The sequence below is a fragment of the Myxine glutinosa genome, chromosome 11 (genome assembly GCF_964187855.1).
Source record: "Myxine glutinosa chromosome 11, kmMyxGlut1.1, whole genome shotgun sequence".
NCBI classification, from domain to species: domain Eukaryota; kingdom Metazoa; phylum Chordata; class Myxini; order Myxiniformes; family Myxinidae; genus Myxine; species Myxine glutinosa.
In genome coordinates, this window is record NC_136271.1 from 130,372,994 (window position 1) to 130,388,352 (window position 15,359).

At 46.4% G+C, this 15,359-nt stretch overlaps 1 protein-coding gene across 1 annotated transcript in view; it reads left to right on the forward strand.

Moving 5' to 3' along the window:
- MCM2 (minichromosome maintenance complex component 2) overlaps window positions 1-15,359 on the forward strand; it is a 71,389-nt gene that overhangs the window by 15,102 nt on the left and 40,928 nt on the right. Inside the window, exon 2 of the mRNA XM_068131079.2 lies at window positions 14,142-14,326. Coding sequence (XP_067987180.2) covers window positions 14,142-14,326 — 185 coding nt within the window. The remainder of the gene's footprint in view (window positions 1-14,141; window positions 14,327-15,359) is intronic.

Sequence of the window (15,359 nt, forward strand, 5' to 3'; positions counted from 1 at the left end):
GGGGGGCAATGAACTTGTAAGTCGGTTGACTTGTTTTTGGGACTGCGGGCACCACAGCCTGATGCGCCCCCACCATCTTTTTGTGCGGTACCTCCCCGCTGCCTAGTTGAGGAATGCACACACACGTGAATGACATCAATGCCATGGTCCTGCAGGGGGTGTATTGAAATAAGTGCTTTGTTGATTTTTGAAATGCCTTGATGACCTATGGAATGAGAATGAGTGGTTAAGGGGTCTGGTTGCATGAATGTGGGCGAAATCCACCGAGCCGTGTCACTCACCTGTAACATCTGGACAGGGCCCGTGGAAATTTAGGGGGATGCATTGGGGATGGCCCCGCAGGTAAGGTTGAGTCTTGTGGCATCCACCGGGGGACGCGGTCTGTAGACCGGGGTATGTACAAAGGTTAGAGTTTTGAGTTTTGGAAAGATGGTTAAGTTTTGTGGTTAAGTTAGTGTTGTGTGTTGTTTGTTTCCTCCCTCCACAGGAACAACGAAGACAATGTACATACTTGCATGATGGTTAAGGGGTTCAGCATGTTAAGGAAGTGTAGGTAGGTAGTCCGACTCACTTCCCACAGCCCTTCCTGATTTATTTCATAGGTTAATTAAGTGTGTGACAGTAAGTGTTAAGGCTGGAATGGTAGCCCTGCGGTGAACCTTGCAGGAGCTACGGTTCCAGGGGGGGGGGCTGTGTTATGAATTTGGTAGAGCAACATCTAGAGCTAGGTAGATCTGAATAGGTAGGTATTCGGCTGTCGTGACAGGGACTCTACATGTAATAAGTTATTGATGTTTAGGCGTTTGTCGGGGTAAGATTTATGATTTTGGATCTACCTGGAGATTCGAGTGTTAAATAGTGAGGGGTTAAAGGTAACGCCCCTGTGAGTCTCACCTAGTAGTCAAACCTTTGTCCATTATGGCACTGCAAACCACATAAACATTAGTTAGGTCCTTAGCGCAACATTAAATAATTCCTTTCCCTGACAATGACTTCGTAATAAATGGACACCACCAGGCCAAAAACACCGCCACCGTTTACACCTCCAAGGCCTACAAACCTCGCCTGGCACGTGTTACACAAGGCGGCGGGGGTCGGTGAGCGAGAGTGGAGCATGCCGCAGAGGGCGTGGCCGGGGCGAGCCGGCGAGTTGGGAGGCTGTGATTGGCTGAGGAGTGCGCCAATGTGACGTCATCGGCCACCAATATATGCGACGGTCGGACGCCATTTCGAGCAGTCGGCAGTTGGCACACCGAGGACACCGAGCACACAGAGTTGGTGGAGAGTTCGTTCGCACACCGAGCACACCGAGCAGTTGGGAGTTGAGGCAGTTCGTGGAACAGTGGCAGTTCGCAGAGAGAGAGTTCGGTAACACACAGAGCACACGGGAGTTCGCAACAGTTCGTGAGCAGTTCGAGGTTCGTTGGTCGCAGTTCGTTGGCAGTTGGCACTTGGCTGCCAGCACTCCCAAAAGAGAGTCGAGCCAAGTGGAGTTCGCTTGCTTTGTGCAGCTTACGTCGAACCTTTGGTGCACGGACCTTGTGGAGATCGGCCTCGTGTGGAGCCGCTGGCCTGCGTCGGACGCGTGGTGCTTGGAGCGAGGGACCTCGTGGTGTGCGATCGGGCCGAAAGGAGCGGTGTTGGACGGCCGCCACAAAGACGACGAAAGACAGACAAGATAAGCCGCATCCGCGTACATTTTGAACGACGAGACGTATTATTTTCGTATTCACCTCCCTCGTATCGTGTTTGATATCTGTTGTGTCTGGGATCCCAATTTAGGCTTATTCGATTAATTAGTATTACCGGCGCGGGCTTTTTCACTGTCTTCACTTTTCCATAATAAATCCTTGTATTATTTTCTGTATATATCTGAACGCAGTTTCTTGGGTGTTTGATTTTAATAGATAAGGCGGCGGGGGGGGGAGCTTTGCTGTGTGCGCCATTCCGCGCGTTTAACTTTGTGTTGAACTTGAATCCGCCATTGAGTTTTCGCCTCGGGAGTTAAAGTCTCGCAATCGGCCATCCGTAACTGTGGTGTTAATCACGGTTGCGTAACAGTACATAACTTGTACTAACATAACAAAGTGTTATGTTAGTACAAGCTCAAGATATCTATTCAGCTTTACCGTTGACCAATGTGCAGATTATGAGATAGTGAAGAAAGCCATTCTCAAAGCCTATGAATTGGTCCCTGAAGCTTACCGACAAAAATTTAGGAATGCCAGGAAGAGGGAGAGTGAGACCCATGTGGAGTTTGCCAGAATGAAGGAAACTATGTTTGATAGGTGGTGTGACTCGAAGGAGATTGGGAAAGACTTCAACCTTTTACGACAATTCATCTTGGTGGAGGAATTCAAACAGTGTGTCCACGTGGACATTAAAGTGCATCTGGACGAAAAAAAGGTACCAGAGTTGTATGAGACAGCAACAGTGGCAGATGACTATGCCTTGACTCACTGGATGTGGTTCCACAAACCTAATTTCCCGCTGAGAGTTAGCCAGGGGAGTTACTGTAAATCAGGATCGGAGAACAAATTTTCATGGAGGCGGGCGAGAGAGGACTATGGGGACAAATCTGATACCGCGACTTTTAGGGATCAGAAGACTGCAGTTCCAAGGCATACCTAACTTCCGGGGGGCCCGAGGCAGACCACGAGTTTTTCCTCCGGGCCTACTTGCACTTTTTGCAAGAAACCTGGGCATTTGATGTCCCAATGTTACGCCCTGAAAAGGAAAAATCATGAGCGGAGTCAGGCTAGTGCAACTCCGAATGCGTTGGCCAATGCGAGAAATCGTCCTTTGAGGACGGTGCCTTGTGAAGGTTCCCATGCCAACGTTATGGCATCACAGAACGACCTTGTCCAAGAGGGTTACAAACCTTTTATTTCTGAGGGGTTTGTGTCACTGGATGGGGACTTAACTAACCAGAGACCTGTTAGGGTATTGAGAGACACAGGAGCACATCAATCGTTGATGCTTGAGGGTATTTTACCATTGTCGGAGAAGACGGCAACTGGGGTTAGTGTTCTCTTACATGGGGTTGGTGGCTATGTTAAAGCTCCTCTTCATGTCATCCATTTAAAGTCTGAATTGGTGTCAGGACTGGTCACTGTGGGGTTATAAGCCACTCTTCCTGTAGAGGGAATCTCTTTTATTATCGGGAATGATTTGGCCGGGGGTCGAGTTTCTGGTAATCCGATGTTGGTTGAAAAGCCCAGTATGGAAAATAACACAGCACAGTTAGAGCAGGAGATTCCGGGTATCTTTCCATCCTGTGCAGTGACTCGTGCTATGGGTAGGAAGTGCTCTGAAGAGAAGGAGAAGGAAGGCGATGTGGATTTGGGTTCCATAGAGATATTGGAGGAAAAGTCTGGAAGAGATAATAGGCAAGGGAGTGACATCAGGGAACCTAAGGAAAAGGTGGCATCTGGACCAAAAGAGAAAATGGAGTGTCCGTCGGAGACATCTGGGGACGAGGCTGAACAAACGGTGCTTGTCCGAAAGAGACTTGTTGAAGAACAACACAGAGATTCGGAGCTCCGGAGTTTGATTGGTAAAGCCATTACAGAGGAAGAGGCTATGAAGATACCTGTTGGTTACTTCATGAAAGGGGAAATACTCATAAGAAAATGGAGACCACCGGAGGTGCCAGCAAATGATGAGTGCAAAGTTCATTACCAAATTGTGGTGCCACCGCCGTACCGGAAGGAGATATTGAGTTTGGCACATGAGACACCTTTAGCCGGGCACCTTGGAGTGAACAAGACATGTGACAGAATATTGGTACATTTTTTTCTGGCCAGGATTGCGACGTGATGTGGCGGAGTTCTGTAAATCTTGCCGTTCTTGCCAGCTGGTGGGTAAACCTAATCAGAAAGTCCCCTCTGCACCTTTAAAACCAATTCCAGCTTTTGAAGAGCCATTCAGCCGAGTCATTATTGACTGTGTAGGCCCTTTACCTAAAACTAAGGCTGGACATCAGTATTTGCTGACCATCATGTGCGCTTCCACGAGGTTCCCAGAAGCAGTGCCTCTTAGAAAAATTACTGCGGCAGTTATTGCGAAGGCCTTGATTAAATTTTTCACTTTGGTTGGCCTACCTAAGGTCATCCAGTCTGATCAGGGTTCCAATTTCATGTCAACGCTTTTTCAGCAAGTGGTACACCTGTTGGGAGTGGAGCAAGTAAGATCAAGTACTTACCATCCCGAGAGCCAAGGGGCCTTGGAAAGGTTTCACCAGACATTGAAGAATATGATCAGAACGTACTGTTTTGAATGTGACAAGGATTGGGATGAGGGAATACCCTTATTGTTGTTTGCTACGAGGGAATCTGTTCAGGAGTCATTGGGATTCAGTCCTTTTGAACTTGTGTTTGGACATGCAGTTCGAGGACCATTGAAATTGGTGAAAGAACAGTGGCTACAGGAGGAGTCGCAGTCAACAGTGGTAGAGTATGTGTCAACGGTTTGGCACAGATTGGCAAAGGCTTGTGAAGTTGCGAGAAGAAACCTGAAAGTGACACAGGATAAAATGAAAGTGAGACATGACAAGAAATCTCAGATAAGAAATTTCAGTCCTGAGGACCGGGTGTTCCTGTTGCTTCCTGTTCCAGGTCAGCCACTACAGGCTAGGTATTTTGGTCCCGATGCAATCGAAAGGAGTGTTAATGAAACAGATTACGTGGTGACAACTCCCGACCGACGGAAAAAGCGGCAGCTGTGTCATGTCAACCGACTGAAGAAATATCATGAGAGGAAGCCTGTGAAAAAAAAAAATTGGGTCCTGTCTCACCTGTCGTGCCTATAGTCGGGGTGCAAGAGAATCCAGAGTTAAAAGTCTTCACTGATCACAACCCCTTAACCTTCATTCAAAAAATGAAAAATAAAAATCAGAGGTTGATGAGATGGAGTTTGTCTTTGCAGGAGTTCAACTTGGAAATTGAGCATGTAAAGGGCAGGGACAATGTCGTGGCCGATGCTTTATCCAGAGTGAACTAACTTTGAAAATTCCTGTAGGTTGTTTGGAAGTTTTGTTGCTTTCTTCTGGGGAATATTAATTATTGTTGCTCACACGAGTTGATCATTTGGGTGTGAGTTTAACTTTTGTTTGTTAAAAAGGGTTGTTGCATGAAAAGAAAGTTTTCACTATGTTCAAACTTTCTTTCTTGAGGGTGGGGAGTGTGACGGATTCGTCACTTCCGTCTTTGTGGTTGTCATCCACTTGAAGCATTTTTAGTTTAATGTACTATTATTGTTACAGTTTCGGTGTGAAATGAAGATAACTGTCTTCAAAGTAAAAATTAGTGTTTTAAAAGAAAAACGAAATGGATCGGGAGAAACCGGAAGAGGAGGAAGAAGAAGCGGTTCAAGTGAGATTGGGAAAGAAAGGCCGATCTGCTTCGAGGTTTTCGAGCGGACGCTGGTGGACGTTGGTCACGAGCGACTATTGGTTTTTCCGGGAAAGGGATTCCTGTGACAGAGTCGATATTACTGTGGCAGATAAACCTGCCTGACGGGTTTTGGCGGTTGGTTCCGAAAGTGAATCATTGTTGGAGAGCCGGTATGCCTCCATTACGGGCCCGTCCGCCATTTCACCTCGCACCAGCCATTTCACCACACACCAGCCATTAGCCTGGTTCTCACGTGTGTCGTGGATTTCGATTGGGAATTCGCGGTTTTCCGCTTGGGAGCCGCTGCTCATTCATATCAGCATCCTTGTCTGGTGAACTGAAGGTGTGAATTCCCAGTCGCCTTTTGGGTGAACATTTGCCTGACCGACGTTGGCCCGACACGCACCCAGCGGCTCTTCTGCAGCGTCGACTGTCAGCCGTCCTGGGTTCAGGTCTCGATACGACCTTTTCCCTGTTTTCACCGGAGCGTGGATCAACTTTGGCCTGGTGTCGTGACAGTGACTTTGGGGGTGTTACATTTCGCTCACGTGGAGTACTGTGAGTTATTGAGTTAAGAAACTGGTGGTACCATCATCGGATTATATGGTGTTTGTTGTGCAACTGAGGTTTATTGTATTTGTGCAAGTTGTTATTATTGTGTGATCTTAATACAATACTTGTTTTTTTGTAACAACTGATTGGTGTGGTTTCACCATTGGTCATTGGCACAAATAATAGCACATCTTTCTGCCGTGACTCCTTTTGGGGCTCGGAGGTACACTGTGGCCAGGGTTTGGGGAGGAGCACGTAACAATATGACCTCATGTTGTTCATGTTCATTGATATGTCCTCATCATGTTCATGTTCATTGATATGTCCTGATGATGTTCATGTTCATTGATATGTCCTCATGTTGTTCATGTTCATTGATATGTCCTCATGATGTTCATGTTCATTCATATGTCCTCATGATCATGTTCATTCATGTGTCCTCATGATGTTCATGTTCATTCATGTGTCCTCATGATGTTCATGTTCATTCATGTGTCCTCATGATGTTCATGTTCATTGATATGTCTTCTTGATGTTCATGTTCATTGATATGTCCTCATGATGTTCATGTTCATTGATATGTCCTCATGTTGTTCATGTTTATTGGTATCTCATGTTGTTCATGGTCACTCATATCTCTTCCTGTTGTTCATGTTACAAGTAAATAAATGATTAAGGAAATATCTGCCGATGTGTTTTTCCTTTAGCATGAACTGTCATGTAACCTCATGACATGTAACATGTTATGCATGCCTGGTAGCCTCCTCCCCTCCCTCCTCACAATCTCGCCAAAAGTGCACCTTGTGATCGTGCGTTGACGTTCTTTGTTCATGCGCAGCACAAGTCTGAAGACTGGTCTCATTCGCTGGGGGCATGGCTGTGCATTTCATGCAGTGCCCCTCTGCTGGTTAGGGCAGGAATTTCAGCATGGTACACTGGTATGCAGGTGATAGCTTATCTACTCTCCGGGATGCTCGTTTAACGTCCATCCAAGGGACGGCGCACACATTGATGAATCGCCGTGCCTGTGAAATACCTGGATGACAGCTTATAGTTGGGTCGGGATTCAAACCCAGGCTAGTCAGCTTGGAGGCGAGTGTGCGTACGTCTGTCCAGGCCATCCTTTCAGCCCCTGTGTTGAAGTAAGAACCCAGAACGCCACCTGAAAACTGCTGGTAACGGGTCGGCGTCTCACAGGCTCAAGCAGCCCGGGGGGAGACCAATGGTGCACGATCCAGGGGTATCTGGTGGAGAGAGTTCGGTGTAAGAATAATTTGTTGAGGACGTCGAGTGAATGGCGAGCCATTGCAAGAAGACTTCCAAAGCTGGCGTGACCTCAACATGTTTACCTTCGCAAAAGCGGAAGGTTATGTTTTGATCGCTGTGTATTTATTTGTATGTCTGTGTGTGTGTGTGTATGTTATTCGCATAACTCAAAAAGTATTCAACCGAATTGCATGAAATTTGGTGGGATGATTGGTTATTATACGGGACACATTTGATTAGATTTTGGGAGCAATCGGGTCAAAGGTCAAGGTCAAGGTCACGAAAAGGTCAAAATCGTATTTTTGTTGTTCTGTTCCCTACACTCCCATGCCAAGTACAGAACAGTAGCTGCGGCGAAGGTATGCGCTCTACCGAGTGCCCGTTCTAGTTTTTTGTTTTTTTAATACAAGATCGAGGCTCGTGAAAGAGCTAACATTAATCACACAAAAAGACAAACCGACACACAAAACACAAAAAACAAGGGGAGCGGCAGACAAGATGGGGAGAGAGGGGGAAGGACACAAACACAACATTTGAGAGCAGGGACATCGGGAGGACTTGGGGGGAGGTGGGAGAGGAATAAAAACAAATGAACACTGCAAGGACTCTGGGGTGAATTACCGGGGGTAGAAAAGATCAAGGTTTTCGATGGGGGAAGATAAGAGATGGTGGTGAACAGCTGTTTTAAAGACCTGGAGGGAGGAGTGGGATTGAAGGGAGTGGGGGAGTTTGTTCCAGAGGCGGGAGAAAAGGGGAATGAAAGAGTGAAGGTGAGCAGAGAGCCTAGACTTTGGCAGTTTAACCATAAGAGGGTTGCAGGCAGATCTTGTGTGACCTGAAGGAATATTGGGGGGACAGAGCACAGAGAGAGCTGGGGGAGCAAGGCCGGAGAGGAGTCGGTAGAAGACAGAAAGACCACCAACCTGCCTGCGGTGAGTGAGTGAAAGGCCCTCAGAGTTGACTACATCGCAGGAGATTCCAATGATTCTGAAAGCTTTGGCCTCAACAGCGTGAAGCCGAGCAAGGTGTGAGGCAGGAGCACCAGCCCAGAGGGGGGAACAGTATTCCATTGAGCTGCGGATGAAAGCCTTGTATGTGGTGAGGAGCTCAGGTGTGCCAAGGAAGGACTTCGCACGACGGAGGATGCCCAGTTGGTGACTGGCTTTGGAGGCCAGCTTGGAAATGTGGTTTTCCCAAGAAAGATCATGGCAGATAGTGAGACCCAAAAGCTTGAGCGACAGAACTTCTTGGAGAGGATTGTTGAGAAAGTAGATGGGAGGGTTGTCCAGTCGGTCCTTTCGGAGAGACATTGTACGAGTGTGAGATTTGTCAGGATTGAAAGACATGTTCCACTTGTTTGACCAGTCTGTGATTTTGTCCAGGTCTGCAGAGAGTGAGGAGGCTGCAGACTGCCAATCTGAGGGATGAGGAATGGAGCGGCAGATAGTGGAGTCATCAGCAAAGAGATAGAGAGGATTTTCCAGAGAGTCGGAGAGATCATTGATGAAGACCAGAAATAGCACAGGGCCCAGAACACTACCTTGGGGAACTCCAGCCAGAACAGGAAGGGAAGATGAGAGAAATCCATTCAGGGCCACACGTTGCCTACGACCAGAGAGGAAATCCGCAAGCCATGAGTGGAGATTTCCCTGAATACCATAGGAGGTGAGTTTGGTGAGCAGAGCTGGGTGCCAGACCGTATCGAAGGCACGTGATATGTCAAGTGAGACAGCTCTGATTTCCTGTTTGGCATTGAGGACCTCCATCCATTGTTGAGACAGCAGAAGCAACATGTCCAGAGTAGAATGACCTGGTCTCAATCCAAATTGATGATCAGAGATCAAGCCATTGGAGAAGAGGAAGGATTTGATATCCGAAGCAATGATGGATTCCATGACTTTGCTGATAATTGGGAGCAGGCTGATTGGTCTGTAGTTGCAAGGATCTGTTTTTGCACCTTTTTGTGTAAAGCGGTAATGTTTGCTGATTTCCAAGATGCTGGCAGATGACCTTGAGCAAAAGAGAGGGTGAAAAGAACAGAGAGAGGGTGAGATAGAGCGGCAGAGCAGGATTTTAGGACCCGAGGGCTGATGCCATCTGGTCCAGTTGCAGAATCAGAGTCGAGGTTTGATAAAAACTTCTCCACCTTGTCAGGAGAGAAGGACACAGAGTCCAGGAGCAGTTGGGTTCGACTGGGAAAGGTGGGAACAGAGAGAGATGGGTTTGGGACACAAGATTTTGAGGCAAACACAGAGTTGAGGCATTCGGCTTTGTCACGTGCGGTGTCAACTGTGTAGCCATTTGAGGTAAGGGAGGGGATGGAGGGGGAACAAACACCAGAAACGGATTTGACCAGACGCCACCAGGATTTGGAGGAAGGAGACAGGTTTGAGAGTTCAATCTTGAGTGTGGAGAGATAGTGCTTCCTGGCACTCCTGAGGGTGGAAACACACTTGTTTCGAGCTTGGTGGAAGGAACTGAGATTGCCTTCAGTTGGATTTGCCTTCCAAGACGCAAAGGCAAGTTGTTTCAGGGCAACTGCCTCACCACAAGATTCAGTGTACCATGGACGGGAGGAAGGGTAAGACAACTGAAGACGAGATGGGATAAATCTGTGCATGAGAGAGAGCAGTTTGCTTTGGAAGAATTCTCAGGAAGAATTGATGTCAGAGGCATTGGAGATGCGAGACCAGTCCAGTTGATTGATGGCTGCTTGCAGACCGTGCCAGTCGGCCTGAGTGAAATGCCAGACTCGTCGGCGCTGAGGAGGCTCTCTGAGAATGGCCAGTGAGATGTCCACTTTAACAAGCACATGATCAGAAGAACCGATTGGAGCAGAAGAAGAGCAGCATACATTTGCAGGGAAGTTAGTCATAACCAAGTCCAGAAGAGAAGATACTCCATTGACTGAGATCCGGGTCGGGAAATTGACAGATTGTGTCAGTCCCAATGAGTCGCAGAAGTCCTTTGCTGAGGTGCCATGGCTGGTGAGAGATGAACCCACACCCAGCCAGCTGGCATGATGACCGTTGAAGTCGCCACATATGAGGAAGAGAGAGTTTGGATGAGTTGATAGAAGTTGGTCCATGTTGTCCGACAGAGAAATGTAAATGGAGTCATCACTGTTTGGAGGACGGTACAGAACACATATGAACAAAAGGTGGGAGCGGAGAGGAAGCCGTAGCCAGAGGTACTCCTGTGGGTGGGGTGGAGAGAGGGCAGTGCAGGGAGAGTGAGGAAGAGAGTTTTTGATAAAGATAGCCACCCCACCACCAGGACGAGGCTCAGGTCTATCGTACCGGAGGAGGGAGTAACCAGGAAGAGATATTAAGGAATCAGAGACATCTTGAAGGAGGAAAGTTTCTGTTAAGCAGATCAAGTCTCGATTTTCAGAAGCAACCTGAATGGAGAGATCAATCAGGTTTGAGCGAAGGCCCCGGATGTTTGAGGTCCATACCGTTAGTGAGGAGAGAGGGGGAGCATCGGGTGCAGGGGAGGGGAGGGGTAGGGTCAGATGAAGGGTGAGAGGGGGATGCAGGAAGAGCAGTTGATAGTGTGTCAGAGATTACAGAAGAGTTACAAGAAAGGGAAGGATGAGGAGGACGAAAGGTTTGATGGTGATGGAATGAGGCACAGTGAGAGTTTGTTTGAGGTGGGGGCAGAGGAAAGTAGAAGGTTGGGGGAGGTGGAGGTATGACATAGAAGGGAGACGAAGTGTGGAGGAGGCAGCTTTGAGAAGGAGGTGGGAGGAGGGAGAATTTGGGAGGGATGGTTGGGGGGGAGATTTGAAGGGGAGGGGCAAGGGGGGAGTTTAGAAAGTGGATGATTAATGAAAGATGAACATATATAACAAATTGGGTTTGTTGTGATTTTCAAGTTCGCGATTCGTTTAAGAACGATGGAGGAGGGATGGAATAAATGAGAATTTAGAGCATGGAGTGATTTGGAATCATAAGAGATTGAATATTTTTTTGAAATGGAATGAGTTGAAGAGGAAATTGAAAGGAGCCTTTTAAATAAGAAGAAAAACAGCGTGTTGTAATAAACCACTGAATAAAACACTGAAGGGGATAGTTGAAACATATTTAAACAGAACTGTGAAGAACAATCTTCTATTCACAAAAATACCAATGGGGAGAGGAAGCCTAGAGCGACGACCACGAGTCACTTGAACAGGGCAAAAGGTGGAAGGCAAGGGGAAAATGGGGGCGGGGCGAGACAGCGCACGTGGGCAGAGGCAAAAGCACACGAGGAGAAAGGGAAATAAAAGTTTTTTTTGTTTGTTTTTTTGTTTGTTTTTGGGGGGGGGGGGGGTGTGGGGGTTACAACATTAGACAAATAGTAGATGTTTGGTGGAGAAGGGGAAATCAAAAAAGCTAGCAAAACAGCGAAGGAAGGAACAACCTTCGACGGGGGAAGGCTGAGGCTGCAAGGCCTTGCTCGCGACGCAGCAAACAAACGATTAATTTATGAAAGATAAACACCGAGAAACTTCCAAGGGGGACACTATAAGTTCACACACCGAACGATAAATACAGTTTCGACAAAATACAATTGTGAACAGACTTAACTTTGAAAAACGTGGAGACCGTGTGGACCGTCGAAAACCCCTGCCACCGTCTCCAAGATCTCGCGAGATCTCCCCCCTCCCCCCCCCCCCCCTTTTGAACTTTGTTTGCAAACATAAGCTCCCAGATAATGTCTCCAACACATTTATTGCTCTCCACATACTCTTCACCCACACAGTTTGCGTAGCCAATGGTGAGCGAGGCTTTTCCACGCTAAAGTTGATCAAAACATACATTCGTTCCTCAATGATGCAACAAACACTTGTTGGGCTCTCCACATTGTCAATAGAACATTAAATTACAGAAAACATTCACGTCATGGGACTTGTTTATACGTTTGGTAAACTGAAAGCACGGAAAGTAGAATTCTAAATGATCTTGATCGACTTTGTTTCTGGAACACATAGCATGAGATCACGTGATCCATATTACACATTATAATGTGCATTTCTTCATGCACACATCCTTTGAAAAGTGTAGCACAATGACGATATATGTACAATCGGTATCAGATTAACTTTTTTCTTGGAAAATAAATTTGTAATTTTCAGTGGCAGAGATTACGTTTTCACCCCCTGTTTGTCTTTTTGTTTGTCTGTGAACAGGATATCTCAAAACGTTGTGGACAGATTTGGATGAAATTTTGTGGACAGATTGTGTGTGTAACAAGGACGAAATGATTAGGTTTTGGTGAAGATCCGGACCTGAGAATTTTAAAAGTGATTTTTTTCACCATTAAGAGATATGGCCAAACACTGTACGCAGCACCATATCTCAAAAAGTTGTGGATGTACTCGTATTTAGATGAAATATGTTGGATAGGTTGGGTTTGTGTGACGAGGATGAATTGATTAGATTTTGGTGAAGATCCGGTAATTTTTAAATTTTCCAAGTGATTTTTCAACATTGTGAGATGGGACCAAAAACGATATACAATATATCATGATATCTGAAAAAGTTGTGACCGAGTTGTGACAAAACTAGGTGAATGAGTTGGTTAGGTGATAAGAACAAGCCGATTCCATTTTGGTTTCGTTCCGGATCCAGATCTGGCCTGTCGGTGGAATACAAAATGGAAACTGTTCAGCCTGGCGGAGGTGTGCACCCTACCGAATGCCGTCCGAGTTATAAACGAGGCGTTTTATTCATACTAATGCATGAGTTGATAGTGGACCCCGGGGGAAGGGGAGGACGCAAGGCTGAAGCTTCGCCTGGGGTGCCAAATACCCTTGCACTGGCCCTGTCCAGCCTTGTCAAGGAAAGGAGATGAAAGGACACGTTGGCTACGAGAGGAGAGGAAGTCAGTAAGCCATGTGTGGAGTTGGTCTTGAACGCCATAGACAGAGCTTGGAGAGTAAGGCAGGATGCCAGATTTATCAAAGGTACGTGATATGTCCAGATAAATGGCCCTGATCTCATGTCTAACATTGAGGGCTTCCATCCATTGTCGTGAGAGGAGAAGCTGCAAGTCAAAGGTGAGTGACCTTTTCTGAAACCACATTAGTGATCTCAGTTGAGATTATTCGAGGAAAGGAAGGATTTCATATCAACTGCAATGATGGATTCCATGACCTTGATGATGATTGGAAGTAAGCTGATGGGGCTGTCAAGGGGATCTTTTTTTTGTTGTTGCATCTTCTTTATGTCATGCAGTGATGTTGGTGGATTTTCAAAAAGATGGAAGATGACCTCTTGCAAATGACAGGGTGAAAGCGGCAAAGGATGAATGGGAAAGACCAGCAAAGCAGGATTTTAGGACACGTGAACTGGTGCCATCCGGTCCAGTTGCAGAATCGGAATCAGAGTTGAGGGTTGAAAGAATCTTCTCCCTTTTCAGGTGCAAAAGACACAGATTCCAGGAGCAGTTGGGTACGACGGGGAATAATGGGTACCGATATTGAGGGGTTGGAAACACAAAATTTGGAAGCAAACATGGAATTGGGGCATTCGGCTTTCTCACGGGTGGATTCATCTGTGGTACCATTTGAAGTGAGGGAAGGGATGGAAGAGGAGCATACACCAGAGATAGACTTAACAAGGTGCTACCAGGTTTTAGAGGAGGGAGACAAGTTTGAAAGTTCATTTTTTGAGGTTGGACAGATGTTTCCTGGCTCTCCTGAGAGTGGCACTTGTTGCGGACTTTTTGGAATGCACTGAGCTTGCCTTTGGTCAGATTAGCTTTCCAGGAAGAGAAGGCAAGTTTTTTTTCAGAGCAACTTCTTCCTCACCAAAATGTTAATTGATTCACAATATTAATTGTCACCATGAGATAACAGATAAGTACCAAAGGGACCGTGGATATTACAGATTGACTGATCGAATGGCCTCCCTCTTGTTCCTTCTGACATTGTATTTTTCCCAGGATTCAGATCCTGTTTTGGCTCCAAGCAGTCCTTCGCAACCCCTGCACACTGAAGATCCAGTAACATCCAGTCCTGGTAGAGACCGGCCACCTTTTGAAGATGAAACGGACGCCTTGCTAGGTGCAGATGGAGACGAAGATGCAGATGAATCGGGGGAAGGTTTGTTTGAAAACAATATGGAACGGTGAGTTTGAATTGGCAATTTGATAGAGATTTTATGAAGAGAGAGAGTTGGGGGCTGTGATTCCAAACCACATATTGTGATGACAGCTGTTTTGCTTTCACAGCCAAAGCTTTAAATCTCTTTCTCATCAATGCTCATATCTCCACCAAATATTTAACTCATTTTAATTTGTGCAAAGCAATAATGTATTTGCCAAATATGAATGATACTGGAGATATTATTTTGTTTTCCATCATATGTGCTGCCACTCCCCACACTACTCCACAATCCTTCACCTTCCCTAACAGGCCCCTAACAGTTAATTTTTTGTGTATAGCTTCATGCCAAACATTCACTGAGTAAACATTAACGATAGATTAAGCATCTTTAACCAACTAATCCCTCAGTTTTGGGGCTTTCCCCACCAAACATTTTGTGGAACCTTTTGGGGTCCCAGCGGGTGTCCTCAGGTGGGGGTGAGGGAGGTCTCATAAATTTCTCATTACAATTTTGATTTTGAGTTTCCACCCATAAGAAACTGCTCTCGCTCCAAATGTAAACTCATTCACGTTTTCGGCATAAGGAGTTTTGCCATTTATTGCATGTGGAAACATTCACTGGTCCGGTAATATCTCAAAACAATTGAGATTTTGCATTTGCATCCATACGATGCAGGGATCTTTCTCCGTGTGCAAATGCATTCGCAGTTTCGGCAATTTCTCAGTACAATTGAGATTTTGGCCTCCCACCCCCCCCCCCCCCCCCCCCGTGCATAGCATGGGTACCTCGCCTGTGTAGAATAAATAGAAATGGGCTTTTACACGTCTCTTGTTGTATTGAAGCAGATAAAACTTATAAAATGTGGCCCTTTCCTTCTATAATGTGTCAATCCCCCACCACTCCTCCCCTATTAAACCTTTAAGTCAGACACACACAACCACATGCCGAAAAGAAGTCAGACACACACAAGTTCCCTGCTACATTGCACATTCATATACAGTAACACATCACCAACAGACTTCAGTACAAGAGTATGCACACTACACAAACACAT